The 25679-nt window shown below is 42.8% G+C and overlaps 1 protein-coding gene across 3 annotated transcripts in view; it reads right to left on the minus strand.

The window, feature by feature from the left end:
- Positions 1 to 20757: 20757 nt before the first annotated feature.
- Positions 20758 to 25679, minus strand: part of rabgap1 (RAB GTPase activating protein 1) — a 125957-nt gene continuing 121035 nt past the window's right edge. For all 3 annotated transcript variants that reach the window (XM_074689963.1, XM_074689962.1, XM_074689964.1), the window contains 2 exons: positions 24229 to 24429; positions 20758 to 22080 (listed from right to left, as the gene is read on the minus strand). In XM_074689963.1, coding sequence (XP_074546064.1) covers positions 21958 to 22080; positions 24229 to 24429 — 324 coding nt within the window. In that variant the 3' untranslated portion in view covers positions 20758 to 21957. The remainder of the gene's footprint in view (positions 22081 to 24228; positions 24430 to 25679) is intronic.

Consider the following 25679-nt stretch of genomic DNA (forward strand, 5'->3'; position numbering starts at 1 on the left):
TGTCACGCCCTCGTCCTCAGTTGTTTCTTATTTGTTGGCCTCTGACACAGATGAGATGTCAAGACGGCAGACGCAGAATCAAACAGAATGTGCATCAAAAAGCTTTGATTCTCCTCACGCTCCTCTTGATCTGGGCACCAGCTTGATCTCTGCTGTTTGTGCCAGCTTTGATTTATTAAAAAAAAAAAGAAAAAAACACGTCTGAGAAAGAGACTGAAGACTTACTAAGGGCTCGAAGCCTATTTTTCACAACAATAAGTTAAATTTGAGATGGGATGAGGGACAGCGCTAAGCTGATGGGACAGAAAATTGGACGATTTAACTGAAAATAGAAAACAATTAGCTGTGATTGTTTCTGGTTGGGCTCTAAATCTCAGAGGAATAGGGCTGAGTTTAGCTCTTTGGTTAAATTTAGAAAGAAAAGGTTGACTGCGTGTCCATGTTTATATAGTTTACTCTCCCCTTCTTGGAGAAATGTTCATGAAATCAGAAACACACAGCTATAAAAGATCCTTTCACCAAGCTTTACCAAGATTTGAGCTCCTGATCTTTGTTTACATGTGAGACCCATATCTGACCGCTGCTTGCACAAGTAAACAAAGTTCCTGGACTGTCTTTTTTTGACACTTGGTTATATTAGGATATGATGTCCTTTATTCTGAAATCCTCTCTTCTACAGTGAGATATTATCTTGTCTGTTGACCACACATCATTTTAGTGGGAACTGCTCATCCTGTGTTGTGATAGTTTTCCTCAAGTCTCACCACCATCCCAAAGTCTCCACATTTTGGCCTCAACTTTTGGTCCTCCAGAGGAATTCACATGGAGGTGAATAACTTGGAGTGTGACCATGTGGAAACAGAGCTCCACTATACCAGAAGAATTTCTCCTAATTTCCCCTCTGCCTCCTTCTCTGCCCCTCGCTCCCTGACTTGGTAGTGCTCTCTGTCCAGATGGCCCACATTAATAAGGCAGACAGTCATACCTCAGTGAACAACCTTTTCATTTCCCCTTCCACTACAGACACGCACGAGGAGTCACCCCGACCGCTGACCCTGTCCTCCTCTCGCTCTGTTAGCTGGACTGCCCAGCTTAGGGCCCGGGGAACGGTCAGTCTGAAGCACTCTTACGGTCTGGTGGATCTCTACGAGCTGGGATTTGTTGTTTCCTGGTTTGGCTGGGGTCTGATTTTCCTGACTTCTCATTTAATAGTCAGAAGAAGAAATCACTGAGTGCCAAACAACAGAATCAGCCTGAAGTCTGACCTGAAAAAGGGTTGTACAGTCTCTACCAGGGGCATATCTAGAGAGATTTCCTGGGGTGGTCTAAGCCCAAAATATGATTGGCCACCCCTGGTGCCCACTACAAACTGACCATGGCTATGATTGGCTTTTTACCTCGTTAAAGGTGGTAGTTCTGTTCCTGTGTTGGTTTTACATTTCATCTGAGTAAGACACCTTAATGTGAGTATTTAGAGAAGGGGGTGAGCAGTCAACTTTTCAAAGGGGCCACATGAGAGACAGGGGCTAGTGTGCCAGGCTGATACTTAATTCTGCTAAATTTTAATGTTATTTCTTTAAAATGAAGGACATAAGTGACATGGTTTTAAATTTCTAACTGTAAGAATGTTAGGACATTACAATAAGGTTATGAAAAAGTGGAGTGGGTCAAATAGAGCATTTACATTTTTTTATTATATCTATATATCATGTTACTTATTTATAAGTTTTGTATGTGCTAAATCCAAGTGTATAAGCTCCACTCAATTTAGCATCTATAAGAATGCAAAAAAACACACTAAAATGTTTTGTCTTATGATTGTCCTTCACCTCCTGCTCACAGCACAGCTGACTGAGCGCTGACAGCTAAATACCAGCATCACTAAACTGGCACATACTTGTAAGGGTATAAAGACAGCATCTACTGGTTGGTGTTGTTTACAAAAAGGAGAGAAATTACGCTCATACAACAGCAGATATCAAACTATTGTTGTCTCAACAATAGCTCAGTTTAGCTCGATGCACACGCTCCCCCAGTGTCTATCTGCTGGAAATAAATAGACCAGTGGAAGCTGAGCAGAAGGGAAGCAGTTTAATGCCTAGATGATGACCACTTGCATAAAACACTCATGTTTGTTTTATGGTAAAGACCCTTAGTGGAGGGCTAGAAAACAAACAAAAAAGAATACAGAAGAGAAAATAAATTTGAGTCCAAACATACTTCATGCAACCCCTGAGTAAGTCGGAGCCCACTTGGTTGTCAGAAGGCCTGTTTGGACGAAACCAGTTTAGATTTGGTAGATATTCTTCTTTCTCATTTGGAGCAGTGTTTCAGAGAATTTGCATCCTATAAAATTTGTACAGATCAGAGTCATCTTAACACTTGAGCACGGTGGGCAGTTGCCCAGTGCCTGCCTGCCCCAATGAGTTTAAGGGGCCCCATAGATCAACTAAAAAGGGTCTTATTTATTTATTTATTGGCTGTTGAAAGCAAGGGTCGGCACCAAGGAGCAAACAGCAAGTTTAGAAAAATGAAGCCTATGAGGAATGCAAAAGACCGGGAATCATGCCATTTTTTCTGACTCGGCGGTTTACAAATTATTAGGATTGTCTGATTGTCCAATCAGAGACACAGCTCAGCTCATATGACTGACGGGTGCCCTGTAGCTGTAAGAAAAGAAGCTCAAAGCCCACGTCATATCCAATATGGTGGAGGGGCTTCATTCCACTGTTTGAGGAACAGACAGATGGCTTCATGGGGACTACTTCCATATTTTATTCAGTCTATGGTCAGCATGCAAGGGTTGCCAACGTACTGATTTGCCCAGGGGCCCGTGATGTTGTTAAGATGGCACTGGGAAAGATAACATGAATCATGATCAAAGAATAATGTTGTCTTATAGAAGAACAAACTCAGAATAACAGCAAAGAAAAGTGATAGCTCCAACTTTATTTAAGATATTAATCATAAATCAAACATATATTCAGAACAAAGAATGTCAACTAAATCCAAACTAGTTTTCAGACTAACATGACTTCCAAGAATAACGCAGATGTTTCTCCTGCCATAGTGCAAATGAAACTTTAGGAGGAAATCTGTATCTATAAGTCTTAGTATATAAACATGAATGTGAAGAAGAGGAAAAAAATCCTCTTAGGAGTGTGTGAGGAGGAGTTCAGTCCAGTAAGTTTGGTCCCCTGACATGAGGGAACAGGACGCAGCAGCAGCCACTTTTGTCAGAACACCCACCCCCCCTCCTGCACAAGCAGCGCCCTTCTTTGGGCGATCAGCAATTATACTTGTACGTCTAAGAAGCACAATACACCCACACATCGTTCTCAGGGCCACCTGACACACTTCCACATGTATGCAAATGGAAATCACACACACACACACACATAAACACACAAACACAAATTTGTAACTATTCATGTAAATATTTCAACGGTAAGATGTGAGCACAAAGAGACAGCATGACATTCTTTGCTCTGTGGTTTGTATACGAAACACAAGATCGTACGATGTCCTGTGAGAGTCACACAGAACTTCAGGAATTGATACATGAAGAGAAAATAATCCATCACGGTTTGTTAAAAAGCTGTCTGTAGCAGTGTATATATAACAAAATTTGTTTTTGTTTTGGAGAGAAGAAGGCAGGAGCTTTGCACGTTTTAGAAGCTGCAATATGTTCGTTAGTTGGAGCGTTGGGAGTGCTTTTGCTGCCAGGGGACTTTTAATTTGGCGGAACAATTTCCCTGCAAGGTACCTCTTCATCCTCCTGCCAGGTCAAAGGTCAGAAGAGGAAAGTGATTGTTGCAGAGATGCTTTTGGGATTCAGGTTTGTTGTGTGAGATGGGATTTATCCAGACGCCTAAGACTCTGAAGCCTTTGTTGCACAAATCCCGGCAGACTCAGAGGTCAGAAACCCTGCAGCATGAGACCCGCTGGTCGACATCCGAACTGTTACAACATGTCAGGTGGTGAAATAAGAAAATCTAATCTTTCTGCAAAGGGAGTACTGTTCTTCTTGGTCTGGCGCCAGCAGAGAAACTTGGTTTAATAACTACATTTATCTGACTGCAGAGGGAGAGGGGCTGTAGAACAATCCAGAAAGTGCATCTATGAGTCGCTCTGAAGCGTGCAGAGCTGCAGAAATAGATCCAGGATCGTGTTTCAGCTGCTGAGGCAGAGTCGAGCTGACCAACTACTGAGCAGATCGTTTTCTCCCAGGTGTGTTTGTGTGTGTGTGTGTGTGTGTGTGTGTGTGTGCATGTGTGAGTGTTAAGGAGACTAATGTGTGTGTTTATCTGTCAAGCACACAGGTGGCAGGGAAAGGGAAGTTCACACTTCATGTGCACACAAACACATGAACACATTCAGCGGAAACACACACACACACACACACACACACACACACACACAGAGCATGTTGTTTCATACTTTGCCGTTACGGTTCCTCTGATTGTTGAAGTCCGATCTGATAACGATCAAAGCATTTTGGTTGAGAATGTACACTCGTCGTTTTCGTGATTGTAGAGTAGAATGTATTTACTCATAGAGAGAGTAAACTTGCTTTTTTTGTAGAGAAGCATATATACAGAATATATATGGATACATACATATATATAAATATATACATCTATATATCTTTTGAGCTACTTGTGTGTGTGAGAGAGCTGTTTTGGGCGCATAAACCTTCTTCAGATTCATATTTTTTCCCCTTTTATCAGTTTTTATTTGAAATGTTTCGACAAAAGTAGCGTCTTATGAGTGACGAGTGTTTACGTTTCCTTGTAAATATGATTTTTTATTTTATTTTTGACAAAAAGGGGATTAAAAGAAACTGTTTTAAAATGCCGCCTTTGAAATGATGAAGTTAAACAAGTGCACAGAGTCTGTCTGATCCATGAAACCATCAGAGTTTAATGAAATGTACAAAAAAAAGAGAAAGAAAGAGGATGGGAGGCTGAACAACAAAGACAACAGTGAATGAGGGTCTTTGCTGTAGTAGCAACGTCCACAGCAGTGACGGTGTGTGGCCTTCACTGTTTTTGACATAATCTATGCTTGATGAATAAATCAGAGGAAGTGCTGAATCTCTAAATGTGAGTGTGTGTTCATTTTGATCACTGAAGACTGAAGGACTGAGTCAGCTGTGTGTAAGTGAATCATTGTGAGGCCAATGTAGAGAAGACAGGGAAAAGACACAGTGTTAGAAACAGGAGGATGAAATAACTGGTGGAGAAACACATCAACAAAGAGAACAAACATCTTTCATGTGCTCTGTGTCAAAAAGTCAGACCTGGAGGTCAACTGTGGCTTGAAGTCAATTTTCATATGGCTCCACACTTTCATCTAACAATTTTATAAAAAATGTGTTCATTTATATTTTATATCAAGTGCACAAACAAAAACCAACATTTATTCAGTAACTTCTGGCTAAGCTATATTTAGACTGTGCATAGGTGACTTGTCTTTTGCCAAAGTGTTTTATGAACACAGTTAAAAAAAACCTGTTTGAGGACACAGAACTTATTTTGCAAGAAAATAGTTCAGAATGCAAGAGAAGACATAATTCGATCCAGATCCTGACAAAAAAACATCCAGAAATATTTTCTGCGTATCACCTGATGGAGAACATTTTCCTCAGTCTCTTTATGCCTGTTGTGGCAAATTTGTAAAATACCCTCTCAGGTCTTGATGCAGCTGAAATGACCTTTTTATCTCATTATTACCTACTGATTCATATTCTACACAAACCAAAGATCATATCAGATCCATTTTGTCACAATATATTGTAATATAACAGGGGATGAACTTCTCTTGCCTACATGTATAACTTAGTTATCACTATTGTATGTACTATACTCAAATAATCTCCACCTAATTGAACATCTCTAAGAATGAATAAAAAAAAAAACATAAAAAAATCTATTTTAATAATTGTTAACTAATTCAGGCAGTAAGGGAGATGCTGAGTTTGCTGTTTGAATTCTTGAACATTTGCCTGTACACTGTCTCGTATTACTGCTGACCATGAATTTCCCTTTGGGGATTAATAAAGTACATTCTATTCTATTCTATTCTATTTTATTTTATTCTATTCTCCGGGTTATAACTGCTCAGAGAAACATAGATTTGATAGAACTGACAAATCTCTCTGACCACAGTTAGCTCAAATGTGAGCATAAACCCAATTCTGATCTGAACAAGCTGTCCTGCAATCCAGACACCTCACAGTTAACTCTGCGCAGCAGGCTGGTATAGGGAGCTTCTACAAAGAGCAAAACAAAAGCAAAGAGAAAACTTGAATATTCAGGAACTATTTTGGTGTGACTTCATTAGACACTCTGCTATGCTAACAATTGTTTCACCTTAAAAAGCTCAGATTCTGACACCTAGCAGAGCTAATACTCATGTGTTTATGTCAAACTGTAACCACACCACTGAGGTTAGAGGCGATAATTGGCGAGATTGTCTGAGAAGACTTGGAGCACATGGCTTCCCAGCAACACGAGCCGTCAATCACACTGAGAGCAGCTCTGCTGACGGCTGAGTCTGAGTATCCAGTGACATCAACAGTCAACACTGGTAGCACGCAGACACTGCCGCCAATCATCCTGCAGAGCTACAAGGGTGTTTGTGCAGAGAGAAAGAACAACTGATCTGAGATGGAAAATAAGAGCATTTATCTGAGAGAGAAGGAGAGGAAAAGGGCGAGGATCAGAGCTTTCACATGACAGTTCTCTGGATAAATTAAGCCCTGCTGAAACAGAGCGCAGTGAGGATCAAATGAGGCAGTTATTTTTGCCTTTTACTTAATTTATGCAGCGAGCGTACCTTTTACAGCGTCAGATTTGAAGGAAAGTGGAAGAAAATAAAGCCGAGTGGAAAGGAGTGTCAAAAATCTGAATGTAATCCTGTTTACATGTCAACACCTACAACAAAACAAGCCTGTGGGCAAAGTCCTTCTTTCTGTGTCCTGAAGGAGGCCCGTGTTGAGACCTGAACCCGACCTGAGCACAGTTTGATGATAAAACTTGGCTACGTTTCTCCTCTCACATCCCTGATCTCAGAGTTATGTACACACTAATCTGGAAAACTAATAAGACACAGTATCCCAGAGGCATTTCTCTGCGTGGTCCACATTCATACACCATGGAGTAATAAATGAGCTCGCACAGCTGACAGCTTCTCAGGATGGCCTGTATTCTGTTTCAGCTGGTAACAGGAAGCTCTGTTGGACTCACAAATCAGAGTAATTTGACAGAACCGAGTCCTTCGTCTCTCATGCTGGACATCAGTGGCTGTTAATGGTGAGTCATGCTACTGGTGAAGATTTTACAAGGCTTGTTGACAAATAAACTGTCTTCAATAAAAGTTCATCTGAGCTCAAACATGTCAGGGTGCTATGCTCATCAGCTTCAAATGACACTTTTTTAACAACGTTACAGGTTGAGTCTAAATAATTTGATAAGTCATGGTGCAGATGGCCTAGCAGTTAGGTCACACCCGTGAGGTTTGCCCTAGAGTGGGTGGCATGAGTTCGAGTCCAGCCTGTGATCTGTTTCCCATATGTCATTACCCACTCTTGCCCCTTTCCTACTCTATCCACTGTTCTCTCTTTTCTCATTAAAGGCATGACAAAGCCCCCAAAAAACTTTAAATAAAGCCATGAGATCTTTGGTGTTACAAACATGCTTTTCTAACGCACAAACTTTCTCAAGAAACTAAGGGAAAAAATTTAGTTCCAGGCTTATAAATGACCCTGCCTGGAGAGTGGTACTTTTCCAAAAATTCTGTGGTGTCTGCAAGCCAGATATTTTCAACCTTAAGTTCAAAAAATTCATAAAAATCACATTCAAAACCACCACAGCCTGGAAAACCTTTATGCTAACAGGTTAATTTAGCCGCTGCAATAGCACCCACGCTATATTTTCCCCCCTCCATGAGTGAGCTACCACCTCATCGTGGTGGAGGGGTTTGCGTGTCTCAAAGATCCTAGGAGCTAAGTTGTCGGGGGCTTTATGCCCCTAGTAGGTTCTCCCATGGCAAACAGGTCCTAGGGGAGGGATCAGACAAAGTGTAGCTCACACAGACCCCTATCATGATAAACAAAAATGGTTTAACGTTTCCCTTGCTCGGATGTGGGTCACTGGGGCCCCCTCCTGGAGCCAGGCCTGGGGGTGGGGCTCAATGGCGAGTGCCTGGTGGCCGGGCCTGTTCCCATGGGGCCGGGCCGGGCACAGCCCGAAGAGGCAACGTGGGACCCCCTTCCCGTGGGCTCATCACCCACAGGAGGGTGATGGGGCCATAGGGGTCGGGTGCAGTGTGAGTTGGGCGGCAGCAGGAGGCAGGGGCCTTGGCGGTCTGATCCTCGGCTGCAGAAGCTAGCTCTAGGGACGTGGAATGTCACCTCTCTGGTGGGGAAGAAGCCTGAGCTGGTGTGCGAGGTTGAGAAGTTCGGGCTAGATATAGTCGGCCTCACCTCGACACATAGCAAGCTCTGGAACCAGCCTTCTCGAGAGGGGTTGGACTCCACTCTGGAGTTGCCGATGGTGAGAGGCGGCGGGCAGGGGTGGCGTTACTCATTGCCCCCGGCTCGGTGCCTGTACATTGGAGTTCCCCCCGGGAGGGCAAGAGGGTAGCCTCCCTCCGCCTTCGGGCGGGGGGGGGGGCAGATCCTGACTGTTGTTTGTGGCTATGGTCCAAATAGCAGTTCAGAGTATCCACCCTTTTTGGAGTCCTTGGAGGGAGTGCTTGAGAGTACTCCATCTGGGGATTCCCCCTTCCTACTGGGGGACTTCAACGCTCACGTTGGCAATGACAGTGCGACCTGGAGGGGCATGATTGGAAGGAACGCCCCCCCCCCATCTGGACCCAAGTGGTGTTTTGTTGTTGGATTTCTGTGCTCATCACAGATTGTCTATAACAAACACCATGTTCAAGCATAAGGGTGTCCATATGCTCACTTGGCACCAGGACACTCTAGGCTGCAGTTCGATGATCGACTTTGTAGTCGTGTCATCAAACTTGCGACCACATGTCTTGAACACTCGGGTAAAGAGAGAGGCGGAGCTATCAACGGATCACCACCTGGTGGTGAGTTGGCTCCGATGGTGGGGGAAGATGCCGGTCAGACCTGGTAGACCCAAACATATTGTGAGGGTCTGCTGGGAACATCTGGCAGAGTCTCCTGTCAGAAAGAGCTTTAACTCCCACCTCCGGGAGAGCTTCAACTGTGTTCCGGGTGAGGTAGGGGACATAGAGTCCAAATGGGCTTTGTTCCGTGCCTCCATTGTTGAGGCGGCCGATCGGAGCTGTGTCTGTAAGGTGGTTAGTGTCTGTCAGGGCGGCAACAACCAGACCCGCTGGTGGACACCAGTGGTGTGGGATGCTGTCCAGCTGAAGAAGGAGTCCTATCGCGCCTTTTTGGCGTGTGGGACTCCTGAGGCAGCAGACAGGCATCGACAGGCCAAGCGGAATGCAGCTTCAGCTGTTGCCGAGGCAAAAACCCGGACATGGGAGGAGTTCAGCGAGGCTATGGAGAACGACTTCTGGACAGCTTCAAAGAGGTTCTGAACCACCATCCAGCATCTCAGGAGGGGGAAGCAGTGCACTGTAAACACTGTGTTCAGTGGGGACGGTGCTCTGCTGACCCCAACTCGGGATGTTGTGGATCGGTGGACTTTGAGACCTCCTCAATCCCACCAGCACGCCTTTCTTGGAGGAAGCAGCCGGAAGGCAAAGCTCTTCATTCCCACCCTCACCTATGGCCATGAGCTTTGGGTAGTGACCAAAAGAACAAGATTGCGGGTACAAGTGGCCGAAATGAGCTTCCTTGGTAGGGTGGCCAGGCTCTCCCTTAGAGATAGGGTGAGAAGCTCGGCTATCTGGGAGGAGCTCTGAGTGGAGCCGCTGCTCCTCCGCGTTGAGAGAAGCCAGATGAGGTGGCTCGGGCATCTGACAAGGATGTCTCCTGGACGCCTCCCTGATGAGGTGTTCAAGGCACGTCCCACTGGGAGGAGACCAGGACACGCTGGGGAGACTACATCTCTCGGCACCAGGGAACATCTCGGGATCCCCTGGGAAGAGCTGGATGAAGTGGCTAGGGAGAAGGAAGTCTGGGCTTCCCTGCTTAGGCTGCTGCCCCCGCAACCCGACCCCGGATAAGCGGTAGAAAACGGGTGGATGGATGGATGGCTATAGCGTCTAACTCTGTCACCATTTGTTCATTAAAAAAATGCTCTAGAAACCTTAGAACTTGCACTTTTTGATGATGTATGGTTCATCACGGTACTCAGAGGCACGTGACACAATGCAAAACAACTGAAATATGACTAAACAGCTTCGGAATATGTAACTCCTCAAATTTTTGCCCAATCCAAAAAAGTTCGATTCTGAAATTGATATGAGATGCTGTATCAGTTATATCAGGTTTCTTTCTTTTACTCTGCTAATACTTCAGTGGGTCAAGAGTTAACCGCAGTGCTGCACCTAGCCATGCCTTTAACTTTTATGGTTTCATTTTACTGAACAGTCTTTATTGCTGTCTTACTGCCCTCTACTGGTCTGGCAATATGTTGCAATTGTTTTTATTTTTTCCTTTGTACATCACTGACTGATTTTCATAACTTGCTGGGGTCTTTTGCCTGTGGTGGAAATGAAGACAAACAAAGGCTACCATGTAGTTCATTGTAACTTTCATCCCTCCAGCTCAGTCAGAGCTGCTTGCAGCTGTATTGGCACTGTAGAGATGACGTGAGTTCAGGAGGTTGTTGGGAGGCTCTGGGGTCCAAATAGCCCCACAGTGCCCCTCATGTCTCCTCATTTCATCCCTGTCTCACAAATCACCAACTACAGAGCCAAGCAGCAACCAAAGACGGCCGTCCCATCAGCATTCCGGTTTTACATTTTTTCTGTGTTGCTGCCTCTCTGGTTGTATTTTTAGCTCCGTAACAGGACAGGAAGAGGAGGGAGAGGAAGGTGTCAGGCTGGTTGCATAATGCTGACGCTCGTTACCTCCAGCCTGCTGCATGGAGCGGCTTTCCAACTTGTCATGCCTGCTGCTTTACAATCTGCAGCAGCAGTCACACATACAGAGCCAGGGTCCCAGTGGCCGTCATCACTGGAGGTGATAATTTGATGGGCCTGTGGTAACTTATAAACACTGCAAAGTGATATATGAGAGCCCAAGCACAATCAGAGCACACAGTATTTTACCCAGTGAGGCCGCAGGAGAAAATAGCTCCTCTGTGACACAGATAACACAGCCACCATATGTTAGAGACGCTCTCACAGGGAGAGCAGAGCCAGAGCCAAAGTAAGTAAAAGCAGCCCGCTCCAGGGAAACAGCTCGCTCAATTGGCTGACAGATAGAAGCTGTTTTCATGAGACATAATTAGCGAGAAGAAAAATGGGTTTATTTTCATGTTCAAAACTCTCTTAGATGTCCACAGAAGTGCTCCCAAGAGGTGAGACAGAAAAGTCTCGTTATTGCAACATCGTGAGCCTCTTCTATCAGTCTACTTTCAGCAGCCATACCAAACGTTAGCGAGGAAACGGAAGAGGAGATGACATGTTTGGAATTTTAGAGACGATGACTTTGAACTAAGGAGATGGATAAAAATGCAAAACACAGACAGATAAAGAACCATAAATACCTCTCAAAGATTTCAGGTGACAGGCTGAGACGTTAAAAAGCTTCTCCTGTTGTACCTTCAGTCAAGAGACAACAGGAGAGCTGAACATTAGTAATAATGTCGTAAGGCAAAGACCAAGACCCTAAAGGTCAATTAATGCTAAACATAACATACGGATCTGGATCCGGACGCAGCCTTCTGTCAGTGCTCTGTGCTTATTTCCTCCGTATTTCTCAAGGGGCAACATCAGGTCAGTAAAAATGAAGCCTATGCAGAAGTGCTAAAAGTCACTGTTTGTCTAGAATCTGCTTGAGGCTGGCTGCAGAAAGACCTGAAGTCTCAGCATTATGCAACCAGCCTGAAGTATACACCCGGTAATAAATACAGACTCTTCCAGTATTAAAACATATTTACAGCCTGGTTTAAAAAACAGCTTGGGTCTAAACACTGATTTCACTATCGGCACACACTGTACGGTGAGTGAATTTTTGTCTATCTCTACAGTTTAGAAGTTATTAGGATGGTTTTATTTTCCAATCGGGTCACATGAATGACGAGCGCCCTGTAGCTGCTCGAAGAAAAACTCACAGGCATCATAGCCAATGTGGCTGCGTCTGCAGATTGACTTCGTTTCACAGTTTCAGGAACAGACGGGTGGCGTCATGCTTCGTCCATGTTTCGTACAGGCTATGGTATTTCTGCACGTTTCCATGAAGCTTACATATATGGGCCAAACGGAGCAGTACCATGGGGGCAGTGTTGCTGTTACTATCAGATACGTAGCTTTTAGTGAGACACGAAGGAGAAATAATGCAGGAACTTTCATGATGTATTCAACTGCCTCAACGACCCCTGCCTCCTACAACACTGCCTCTGTTTTTATTTTTATGCAAGTGGTAATCACAATACCTCCTCCAAAGTCGCCATGTTTTTTTTGTTTTTTTTTTTATTTTTGTTGTCATAAACTTTTGACTTGGGGCTGCCCCCCTGGTGGATGTATTGGTTAAGAGCAATGTCAATGTAAAGAATACACGGAAGTACGTGAGCAGTGATGGTAACATCATTTGAGAATGGTGTATACCCCTTCGTACCTAAAGGGAGGAGAAATAGGCCTTTAGAATTCAGTTAAGACATAGACAACCAGTGTCAAAAGAGTTACAGCAGAGGATGGCAGCAGGAGCTCAGAGTAGTTTAAAAGTAACCACTTAATGAACAGAACCAAAGGGGATTGTTGTTGAGATTGTGTTCTCCAGTAGAACAAGCCGCAAAAAATAGAGAAGTTCTTCAGGCAGGGCAAGGCTTTATCTAAGTACAGGGGCAGCACTGCCAGCACACTGAGGGCTGGAAGAGATACTACTTCTGGGCTCCTTACTTTTTGGTAGGTGCTCTTTGCTAGTGCCACTTACTTTTTTGGGAGCACCAGAGCTACCAAGAAAAAAAAATAATTTCGAGCCCTGGACTGGGACACAGTTTCATCTCAGTGGAACATTTCACATGAACAATTATGCAAGTGTGGAAAATGCCAACCAGCAAGGTCCCTCTCCTTCTGCCTGCTGCACACCTGAGTGCAGTTTGTACTTGGAGAGGAAGAGGGGGTTAAAGGTGAAAAGAGAGCAGACAGGGGGTGCAGAGTAGAAAGGCGCAGAGTACTGAGCAGTGTGCTGTTCAGTGTGCGCAGCCAGCGGACGCATCAGCTGGCAGAGATGAGTGGGCCATAGAAGTTACTCCCGAAACTTAACTGTTACATTTTCTCAACCCTTGTTCATTGAAGAACACTAATTTAAAGCCTTATCTCCAAGATGGGGTTACCCATGAAGACTACGAATGGGTGTGTACAAACCAGCTGCATGTGACAGGAGGTCCTCGGGGAGCTAGCTCATCGGTGAGCACGTTTGGAGAAGCTTATTATCATTGTCCGGCAACACAAAAAACAAGGTTTTTGTTTTGACTTCCTTGTTTCATCCTGTTTCTCTCTGTTTCCAGTTTGGACCTATCAGAATTCAAACCCATGTAAGATTGAGTCTTAGTTTAAATCACTGTTTTTTTATTTTCTGTAGGTTAAATGTTGTATTTGTTTGACAGACCTGTTGTACTGTCAATAAAAGCACCACCTCAATGCTGAGGCCTTGGAGAGCCAAGCAAGAAAATGGAGAGGCCACACCAAGCATACAGACAAATTAGAACTTCCCCACGGTCACATTATCAATAATGAACAAGTATTATTTGTTTTTGATTTAATTTCACACCACCAAGCTTCCAGGAAGCACCCGTTGGACCAGGCCCTCCTGAACTGTATTACAAGGGACTGCCAACCACTCAGAATTATTTAGAATGAAGGGTTCAGAAAACTGCTTCAGCTCTTTGAGTCATCATATGTTTCGCCAACCAGAAAAGTTATTTATGCATAACTGCCATAAAAGACGAAAGCAGTGGCCACACCTGAGGAGGCGGTAGTTGGTGTGACAGACTAGAATTTTTTTTTCTTCTTCGTGTCTCACTAAAGCTGTGTATGGGACAGCAACGCTGCCCCATGGTTTGCAGTGGTCCTGCTCTGCATGGCACGTATTTGTAAGCTGGGAACATGCAGAAATACGGAAAAAATGAACGCAGAGCACAGAGAGAAGGCTCTAACTGTATCCGGATCCATTTGAGACAACGCCTACACACACACACACACACACACCCACACACACACACACACGCGCACACACACACACACACACACACAGTTTAGTTGGTTTTAAGTGATCAGGTTTTGAGGGGGCCCTCAAAAAGACTAGCTTGAAAACCATACGAGTAAAAATGTCAATAATTTTAGGTAAGCTGAAATTATGACCACTTTTAATAGTATTATAATTTTTTATAAATGTAAAAAAAACAGACCATCTGGGTGTATTTCAATCATAGACCCCCCCAAAAAATGGACATCATCTTGCTCAGCAAAAAGTGAAGTCGCTACGAAAACTGCTCCCGCTGGTGACTGACTGCAGTACAGTGGTGCATCTCAAAGCTCCAAAGTTCCATCCTTCCTTCCTCCACTTAGTCTTAGTCTTTCCCACCAGAAATGATGGAGAGACCCGAGGAAATGAAGAGAGGAGAGAGGATCGAGGAGAGAGGAGAGAGGATCGAGGAGAGAGGATCGAGGAGAGAGGATCGAGGAGATTCGTTTTTAGAGCAATGGGACATCCTCTACTCCAGAGCTCACATGAAGCAATGTGTCTCATTGATGACGGCATCAGCTGATCACCTCTGGGATCACCCCACCTCTGGGATCACCCCACATGTACAGAAACACAAACAGCTGTTAGAGCTGACTGACAGATGTGTCAGTCAGCTCTAACAGCTGTTTGTGTTTCTGTACATGTGCGCTGTAATAACTGATCAAACAGAAACAGTAACAGAGCTTTGTCTGTTCCTTTAACCTGTTTATCAAACACGTTACCATGAAGAAAACCTGCTCTCTGTTTAGTCTGTGTGCTGTTTAGAAGCTCAAGCTTTTACTTTACCAGTAAAATGTGTAATTATGAGATTATTTTTGAATTATTAAGCCCTTATTTAGAGCGCATCTGAACGTGAACTCTGACACTTATTAATATACTCCATTTTATTGTGTCTTTGGAAGATATTATTTATTAGATTTCAGTTTTCTGTATTAATCCTCTGTTATATTGATTTGATGATGGTTGTGTTCAGTATTTTGTGCTTTAAACTCACAACAAACACATTTTTATCCAAGCTTTATGACCCGTTTCTGAATGATCCTCAGTGCCTGTTTTCAGCTCGTCTTTACTCTCATTAAACACCATTGTGTTTGTGAAGTTTCATGTAGAGAAGTCTGAGCCGCTGCAGCATCCAGTCAGAGAGTGATATTCCATATGGGGGCGTGTCTGTCAGTGAAAAGACTTCTGCAAAGCTAGCTCTCCTGTTTCCTGGATCATAACTTCTCCGATCAGTCTCCTCCAACCTCTCTCCTCTCTCCCCTGAGCACAATTATCACTTTGAGACAGTCTATAAAATGGCAACTAACAAAGTACTTCCAGTGCCGGAGGAGGCACGAAAGTAACGCATTGAGACGCACCCTAGGTTAAAAAAAATCCAGCTTTTCAGTCATTCCAGATGCACCGTGGTCAAACTTAAAAAAATTAATTCACCTGGTAGAAATGTTTTTCACATCCAATTGTTGTGGTAATTTGGAGATATCATTTGGCTGCCTTGTATGCAGGTCCTCTTTCTTCTGTAAAGTTTCATTTTCATTAGTTATACAAAGTTAAAAACAAGGTTTTATGTCACGATTATCGATGATTGACAGCTGCCGTTCTCGTGTATTTTTTGAGGGGATTGGAAAGTATGTCGGGAGATAGAGTCAGGAAGTGATTAGACTCTCGAAAGAAAAAAAAAATGTTATTTTTGTCGCCCTGCTCCCCTAAGATTCTCCCAGAATCCCTCACAGCCTCCACTGCGCAGACTCTGGCTGCACAACTGCTACAATGGCTGCGCCTGTGACGGGGGTATTTTGGCTTCAAAAATGTACAATGGTGAATGGGGAAGCTATGCTGTCCACTCTATATATAGTCTATGATTTCAATTAGTGCTGTCAGGCGATTAAAAAAAAAAATCTAACTTATTACAGGATTTGTAATTAATTAATCGCATTTTAATCTCATATCTGCTTGAGGTCCCAAAATAAAGAATTTGAATTCCAGGACATTAAAATTACATTAAAAGACATTTAAAAAAAAACATTTAAAAATAAGGTGGGAATATATACAACACATTTTTAGGTACCCTGAGGCATAAGGAACACATGGAAAAAAGTTCTATGGTTCTATCTTTACAAAATCTACACAGTCCTGCACCTAAGATAAACTGATTTAGGACGGTTTTTTGCTTCTGTCACACTTGTACTCGATGTGGACTCAATTTTCACTGCAATATGAACTTCTATACTTCTATGAGGTCAGGAGAACCAGGGCTAAAGGCTAAAAACTGTGAGGAACTATGTACAAAACACTTAATTCAAGCCTTGGATCAAAGAAAAGTGAAGTATTTTCAGTTTTACATGCTCTGAACACACAAACTGTTGCTCATTGGTGCAGAGCAGCCCCAAGCTGAAACATGACACAAGGAAGATGGAGGGAAATTTTCAAAGAATTCTTTAGATTTAAATACAGGACAAATAATGTTCATTCAGGGCTTGTATAAAGCAGTAAAGAGTGTAGAATTATCTGTTTTTTTACAGAATTGAGCTAGAGCAAACGGTTGATTTTCTGCAGATTTTCAAAAAGGACGTGTGAATAAACGAGATGTGGACGGCAGTCCCACAAAAATCCCCCCCCCCCCCCGGTTTAAAGCATGTTGCTGACGTGAAGTGTGATACATTCAGGGACCGTCGGAAATTTGAAAATCTGACGAGAACACCACTTTTTCCAAGTAGGACAAACGGTTTGTAAAAGCCAAACATTTGAAAATAAGTGCGTCTTTGAATGCCCCGCGGGTTTGGATCCAGATTAATCTGCGTTAATTTTTATAACGCGTTAATTTGCGGTGTAATTAATTAATCTAATTAACGCGTAAAAATGACAGCCCTAATTTCAATAGGTTTATTGTTACAAAGTGTTAGCCAGCACACCTGTCATCTTTTTTCCTGCAGTATAATTATGACATTGTGCCTGATTAACAGTGACACCGTCTACGACACCACCTATCTGGGGCCAGACAGTGTGTGGATGGCCAGGAGGGCACTGGTGGTCAGGAGAATGAGGGGAAGGACAGCTACCTGTGAAGAAGTGTTAGTTGTGAAACTCTAGCTTTATTTACAGCACATCTAATGTTCTTGTTTTTGTTTTATGTGTTTGTATTTTTGTAAATTATGCTTTATGCATCCTATGCATTATCCTTTTACTCTGTTGTACGCAAGTTAGTTTATGTGTGTGAAAAATAAAGGTTACAATTTCCCTGCCTGTACAAGTGCAATGTTGATTTTGTTCTCCCCCTGGTCTGTGTCCCCTGGGGTCGTCGGGCCTGATAGTACCAAAGTTCAAAATTACATGAAGAGCTTGTGAGTGACATAGGTGTACTTGTCCGCATTTTTTGGGGCATGCCCCCCCTGGTTACAATAAGGTGTTCGCCGACCCTTGGGCTCAAGCCCTAACTTTCTTCTTTTATGTAGCTCAGTCCACAGAGGTTCCCAGGTTCAAGTTCCGACGTGGACCAAGATTGGGAACTGGGCTGATAGCCGAAGAGGTGTTGCATAATTTCCTGAGCACTGTCCAGGGGCCCTTGAGCAAGGTGCCATACCCCCCAACCGCTTAATGTTGTCGCTTTGGACAAAAGCATCTGCGAAGTGAAATTGTAAATTATTAAGTCATTGATGATGATAGCTGTCAAAGTGGACAGGTAAAAGCTGTTACTGTGCGCACACAGCTGGCCACCTCTGTCTTGGTTTGAAGAGCTTTCAGGGCCTCTCATGTCCATTCATTTCCCTCCTGCTGTAATTAATTATTAAATGCTTTATTATCATTTATTACTGTTCTCTATATTTATGTGAAAGAGTTATATGCCCCGTGTGTGTGAGAGGGTAATGAATAATATCCTGTGAGGTTTCTTATATTTTAATCTTGGTTCAACAAGTGTTGTATCGTACTCTAATTTATTAAACCAGCAAACTTAATAAATAGTACTCTAACTCCTGATCAAACTCAATCAATATCACAGCTAGTTGATCAATTATTCTCTTGGTTAAAAATCAATCAGTTCAGTAAACTGGTACCTTTCCAAAGTCAAAGGAAAAAATCCCACAGAGGGAGGAAATAGTGAATCACAGTTCCCTAAAAGAATTGAATGAATAAGAGGCCGGCGTTGTTCTTGTGTTGATATCTTTATATTGAAATTCATGAAGTATACACAATGCATCCTACACTATTACAATTCCCACACGTTGATAATGTTTTCATTGTTGGATGATAAAGCTACGTTTTGGCATTTCATAAACCAAACAGCAGTCAGACTGAGAAGCTTGGAGCAAAAGATGAGCATTAAAAACAGAAACTTGGTGGATTAAACTGGAGCACGGCAGCAGGTAGGTCGGTACGAGTAGGCAACATTAGTTAGAATTACAGAGTAGAAAAATCATAAATCAGAAACTCAATAACCATGTCTTCATGTTTGTTATTTACAACCCAGTGCCTTATCTGGACCTCTGACATCACAAATAGATTCCAGCCAATCAGATTCAACCTTCAAGTTTGATGCAATTTACAGCAACAGTATGTCAAAGACTGAGAATGAAGAGGTTTCAGTTTTTCTTTCTTCAGCCTGATGTGACAAGTGAAGTGTGGGTAGCAAGAGGAAGATATTTAAACACACACACACACCTTTTTTAAGCCTTGACCCCTGTGGACTGATTTGCACCTTTTACGAGTTTAACCTGAGGTGCGGCCTGTTGGTGACATCACTCAAACAGAGTAACAGGAATGATACTGATCCATACTTCTGGTGCTGCGTTACACTTCTGTCAGCTGACCGGGCTGTTTATGGGAGTGACTTTTCTGCCTTAGATCCACAGCAGAGTTTTTTAAATTTCTTACAGTAGCTTTTTTCAACCCCATGAGGCGTGGATTCATCGAGTTTTTCACCGGGGTTTGGACAGTTTGATCATGTGCTGGTCTTGTTGTTGCACCTCAGTGCATCCTAGGAACTTCATGTCATGTAACTGGATCCATCTGTTAGTGATGTGAGTTTTGTAATGTAGCCAGGAAGAGATTCACAGAGACAGCCTGATGACTTAAAGCAACTCTTATTTTGGCTACTGGAGGTCTGTTAACTGAGCAAAGAAACTACAGGGCTGCATTTTTCAGGTACTAATCACTTCATTACAAAAAATGAAATCTATTTTTTGTCTCTTTTTGGATGAAAAATGTCTTAAAGACTTAATATGAAACAAATTCACCTAATGAGTTTAGAAAAATGTCTTATTCCAACATATAAGACAAAAATATCTCATTATTTGCTTGGAAAGAGTAAAAGAAAAGAAATCTGCTTCTTTTGTTTTTGAGATAAAATAACACATTTTTTTCTAATTTATAGTTGTTTTTTTTCCCTTTACCCTTAAGTCAAATTCAGGTGTTCTGTTTTTTGAAGTCTTTACAGTTAGGTAATTTCTGGTCATGTCAGGTAAATGTGGCTCATATGAACAGGGATAAAACAGTTTTAGCTATAAATAAAACAAACCCCTGCTTCATTTTTTCACTTTCAACAAGTTTTCTCAGTGCTGTGTATTCCCTGCTCCTGTACCTTTTCACAAAAAGAATTTTTTGATTTCCAAGTGTCTGGTTTTCTTGGAGGTTGAAATGAAGAGGTGGAAATGCAGTGTGATGATGTTGCCAAGGTTGATGGATCATGGTGTCAAGAACTTGTCGGCCTTGGGTACCGATGCCAAAAAGCACATCCTGTGCTAGTTTGCCAATCATGTGAGTTAACAAAGGTTTGAAGAGGATGAAAAACTGGAAACTCAGACAATTAGTGCTACAGATGTGCAGAATATTTCCTCAATTTGATTCAAAGTCAACTGTTTTTGGAGCAAGTGGAGACGCCCCCTACTGGCCATTTGAAACAAGCAGGCAAGGAGACACGACTACTTGATACCCAGTCTTCTGGCCTTTGCTCTTCAGGCTGTTCTTTTTCATCTCTGTTCCTTCCACTCGCTTATTCTTCTTCTGTCTTGTTCCTGGTCACCCAGAGCTCTCTCAGCACCAGTATCCTTACAATCTTTCAGATCAACCCTAAACACTTTCTGAAACTTTGCTAGCAAGTAGTAACCTCAAAACCCTGCTGACAGAGTCCTGTTCCAGGTAAAGAGACCACCGATGGTTTTCTGTGTCCCTTCTTGTTAAAAGACATGTTTTTTTCAGTGTGAGTGTTTGTAGCGGTAAAAAGCCTCTAAATGCAGCACCAGACTGTGAAAGTTAACACAACACAGTCTGCAAACCTGCCTTAAAAAGATCTGAGCAAAGCCCTGCCAGAGGTCAGAGGTCAGGTGGAGCTGGCGCCAGGAGAAAAGGGGGGGTCAAGGTTTTTTAGTGTGTGTTCAAGTGCAGCAGTAACTCCATTGCTCTACATTTGTGTGTGTGTGTGTGTGTGTGTGTGTGTGTGTGTGTGTGTGTGTGTGTGTGTGTGTGTGTGTGTGTGTGTGTTTTCAGTTTTGCATCCACCTAAAAGTGAGTTTGGAGTTTGTTCAACACATGTAGAGGTCTGTTTGATTTGGAGCTTTTTAAGTTTCTTTGTGCTGGAAGATCCAAACCAAACAAACCTCCGGCGTGCTCAACGTCCGGCTGCGAAGCTTTTAGACGCTTCCTGCTGTGATATATTCATATATAGTTTCATCTTTATCGACCTCTCCATCAAGCCTTTGTCAGCAAACCTTCTTTAGCATCATTCATAAACATGTCTGAACATTAAAGGAGACAACCAGGAGAAATTCCCTTGCATGCTCTCACTCATTACCGTAGTGCTTTTTTTTCTTTCCCTTAGACCTCCACACGCGCCCTCCCTCTTTTCTTTATACACACACTTCATATTTCAGTCAGTTCTTTATGCATTCACTCTCACATGAGCACCTCACAGTCAACACAAAACAAAAAACATGCACACTCCAACACACACCACTCACACAGGTATCCTCTTTACATGAGCACATTCATGTACATACATAGAAAAATAAAAACGGTTTCGTTCAACGTAAATTAGAAAAAGCTCAGTTTGAAAAGGCGTCTATTAGCTCTCGTACCTTAAACAAACATTGTACAGGGACAGGTTGGTTTGTGCCAGTAGTTTCGAGGGCAGCGCGCAGAAAAAAAAAGGAAGGACGGAGTGTTTTCTTTTCTGTCCCGTCAGGACAGACTCAGTTCAGATATCCTCCCTTCCTTCTGCGGGGCTTTAACATCAGCAGTACAAAGACAGAGATAAATGAAGCTTTTCTTTAATGTAATGCTTTTCTTTCTGTGACCAGTGGAAGCACACTGTTCTTCAGGGGAAAGTGGTACCGTGGTACTTCCACTGTGCTTTTCAACCCTTTCTCACCAGCACAGTTGGCTGTAGTCATCAGGGTCAAAGAAGAGGAGGAATAAACGGAGCTGATTAGATCAGGAGGGAAAGATGAGGACAGAAAACACAGTCTGTAGTAATGGGCGTACTGGGATAGAGTGGTCAGTGTTTGAGCTAAAGTTACAGCCCGCTGGGTTACGTTAGCCGTCTGGAGGTTAGTCAGTGAGGACTCCAGACGGGATCTGGGTAAAAACTGGATGATGTGATGAGCAGGTTAGGTGGTTTCTTTGCCCTGCGTCCCAGTGACGGTCTTGATGGAGCTCAGTGTTCTGTTGAACCAGGTCTTTTTGGCAGCCTGGACTTCGTTCAGGGCCAGACCCAGGTGGTGCTCCAGGTCCTGATTGAAGAGGGAAAAACAGATCTGTCATTCATCTTTCTGGTAGAGAACACAGAACAACAGGGACTGAAGTTCACACTAAGTGACAGAAACCAACAGCCTGTGTGTTGAAGAATTACTAAAACGTTCCCCTTTGTTATGACTACTCTCTTCTAACACCCCAACGTTGTTTCAGATCCTGCAGAGCCATCAGTCATCCAGTAATTCAGACAGGCACACCAATAAAGCTCCAAATTGCTTTGAGTAATCTTGTGAATAGTAACATTCCTGCTGTGATATGTGGAGCCTTCAAGGGTTGATAAAGTCATGAGAGTAAAATATGGTCTTTTTATTAACCACTCGGCAGGTGACTCACAGGTACTGAATTCATGAGACCAGAGCCCCACAACATCTGAAACCTGAAGAACTAGACTGAGTGGAAAGTAATTATTCCCGAATCATAACCTTGACTTCAGGACACCACATGAAATCAGCAAAATAAGGTGTATCCACAAGCTAGATATCTTGTGATGAAAACACAGCGAGTTATAATCCAAACATTTCAAACAGCCAGCAGATCTCTAATGATTCACTGGGGGTGTGTCAGAGAAACCAGAACAATGTGATGAGAAAACCTGAAGGATGCAGATACTGGCAAAACCAGGGAAACAAAAATACAAGTCCTGGAGCTCAATATCATCATCAGAATCAGAGGGTTAATTTGAAATACTTTTTGATAGTTCCAAAATAAAGAAAGATGATTTTGCCACAATTAAAATTCAGAACCTTTAGAAGTTTTCCATCTCAATTATCAGCAAAGACCAACCCCTACATCCTTACTTTTTATTGTTCATGGGGCTGTGTTTGGGTAATTTTTGAGTGTCAGTCATTGTGCAGGAAGTCCAAAGAACAGGACTTGAAGAGAATATCGCGTTGTTTCATATCAATGTCAAACATGATGGTAATGTGTTTCTGTTGCTCCTCTCTGCACATTTCTGCAGAGCCGTGGACATGTTAACGAGTTCTTCGTACTAGCTTCCTCATTTTCAGATTTTGATTCACTGCATTGTTTCATTAGTGAAGTCTGCTCACGTGTGTAACACTTGGACATAGTCTCTGTGATGTCACCCATTTGTTTCTGATACAGAGTTTGGAAGCCTATCATTGACAGAGGCCATAACAAAAATACTGAACTCAGCCTTTTTTTTTCAGTTTGAACGAGGTGAACAGGGAGGCCTTTAGCCTCTTTCCAGAAGGTACAGATGAAGAACTGTGAGGTGCTGCTGTAAAAGCAGCTTCTTTGAATTGGTCTGTATATGGTTTCTGGTGTTTCTGTGGCCAGCTTCAAGTGGACGCTCCATGAGCTGCAGTTTCTGGCACTTCTGCATTAGATTCATATTTTAAGACCAGGGGTGGCTGCTTTCTGTTTTAGTATCAGCCTACTGGCTAAATCATCTACAGGCGCAAGGGTCGTTGTGATTATGGGAATTTAAGGGAAATAAAAGGACCGTGATTATTCCTCTGATGTATCAATACAAAGGACAGGAACAATGATACACTGTTGTGGGAACAAATATCATGACACTGAGCTTCATGGATATTTTAGCACAGGCCAGTACAGAGTCATTTGTGGGGCTTTTGCTGTGACAGCAACATGTAACAATATCTTCATATGCTTTAATACAGCAACACCAAAAATAAAAAGTCACAGATCAAATTCAAACACTGAGCACTCTGATAATAATAATGAGAGGCAGAGTAAATAGGAACGTCCTTCAAAGGTCAACAGGCTACATATACATGTAGACATATCAACTATTATAAAAAACAGTCCACCTGTAGTGTGTAGAGGTGTCTGCAGAAGGTCTGCTCTTTTATAACCTTTTATAACACATTTCACTGTGTCAGGGCCATTTCTGTGTCAGTCATTGTGTGATGGTGTGTAGCTCCCAGCAGACACTGGCTGATGTTGCTGTCTCCAGACACTCCTATAACTTTTGCTATTTTAAAATTTGCCAAAAGTTCTTGAAAGAATTGGTCTTTGCAGACATGAGTGGTGTGTCGTCACGCAGAATGAAGCACAGTTTTGGCTGTGTGTGTATTCATGTTTGTGAGTGTAAGTTTGTTATTGTCAAGGGTGTAACCTCTGTGAAACACGTGTCAGCGTACCTGGATTTTGCACTCGGCCTCCACTAGCTGTAGTTTCGTCTGAGCTAACTCCAGCTCCATCTCCCTCAGCTGATTCTTCAAATCCTCCTTCTCCTCATCCGTCTCCTCCATCCCCCCCGCCGGGGCTGAGGTCACAGCGGCTCGCACGCGTCCCTCTTTGTTAAAGAGACTGCTACACTTCTCACAGCCCTCCACTTTGGACTAGAGTGGAACACAAAGAAAGGTTAAGGTCAGTAGATGTCTTTTAAGAGGTTGTTTTTTTTTAGTAAGGCGTAAGAAAGAGAGGTAGAGCGATGTGAGGAGTGAAGTTAGAAGAAAATAGATTTCAGGTCATTGGGTAAAACAGCTGACCTGTGCTGATGCTGCTGAAAATACAATCAATACCACTGTACCAAGTTCTTGTCCAATCATTGCAGAGAAAACACTGACTTCATAAAGGAAAAGAGATGAAGCTCAGCGCCATCAAAAGAAAAAATACACTTCCTGCTCCTGACTTCATAATTCCCATTTCTGATCTAATTATACAGTTTCTGCTGACCGTCAAATCCAGAACACAGGCCGGTTTCTTTTTTAATCAAAGCTTGAAGCCACAGCTACTCATCAGCCTCTCTCTGCACTGAGCATCTGAGCATCTGAACATCCTGCTGAAGAAGAAAGATCTGCAAATGAGAAGACAGAAACAGACACTTTCCAACTCCACAAAAAGTAATCAAAGCATCAAATCTGTTTGAAAGTTTTGAAGGTTACCATCTCAGTGGAGAGAAGTTTGAGGGCACCTTGATTTTTGTTGGCTGATGCTATTTCAGAACCGTTTCATGTCTATCATCAGCATGCTTTTAAAATAAACCAAAGAAAGTCCAAGAATAAAATGAGCCAGCAGAAGATGCCAACTGCTAGTGCAGAGACAAAGCTTAGCAGAAAAATGTCTACCGTCTAAACTAAATGCAAATATCTGCAGTTATGTCACTCTGAATGTCCCCGCTCTCTCTTCACAAGAGATATTTTTACATGTGGAGAAGAGACGTTCTGTGTGGTAACTGAAGCGTTGCAGCTCATTAGAGTCGTGCACAGGCTGGCTATTCTTCCTCTCTTCTGTTAGCTTTAGTCAAAGAGCTCCTTTGGGTGGCCTACTGTGTGATGAGTTTTTATTGGACAGAGCATTTATTATCAGGGGTAAAGCAGACAGCTACACAACAAAACACTCCATTCAGGTACTTTTACTGGGCTGAGCTCTTTAGGACTTTCATTAGACTGAGCTTAAAGAAACAGGCAGTGTGTGTATTCACAGTTGTGTAACCCTGTGTTGTGTAAGATGAATTTTTCAGAATAGTAAAATATTTCACTTGGATTAAACTGTCACAGCTGAGTGCAAGTCATACATATTGTTCTGGGCTCATCACTGCAGAAGAGGATGAGAGTTTCAATGAAGCAGCCGAGTTCTGCAGCTCAAA

This window comes from Halichoeres trimaculatus, unplaced genomic scaffold (genome assembly GCF_033239565.1).
Source record: "Halichoeres trimaculatus isolate MK-OKI-2021-1 unplaced genomic scaffold, fHalTri1.1 fHalTri1_scaffold_16, whole genome shotgun sequence".
Taxonomy (NCBI): Eukaryota; Metazoa; Chordata; class Actinopteri; order Labriformes; family Labridae; genus Halichoeres; species Halichoeres trimaculatus.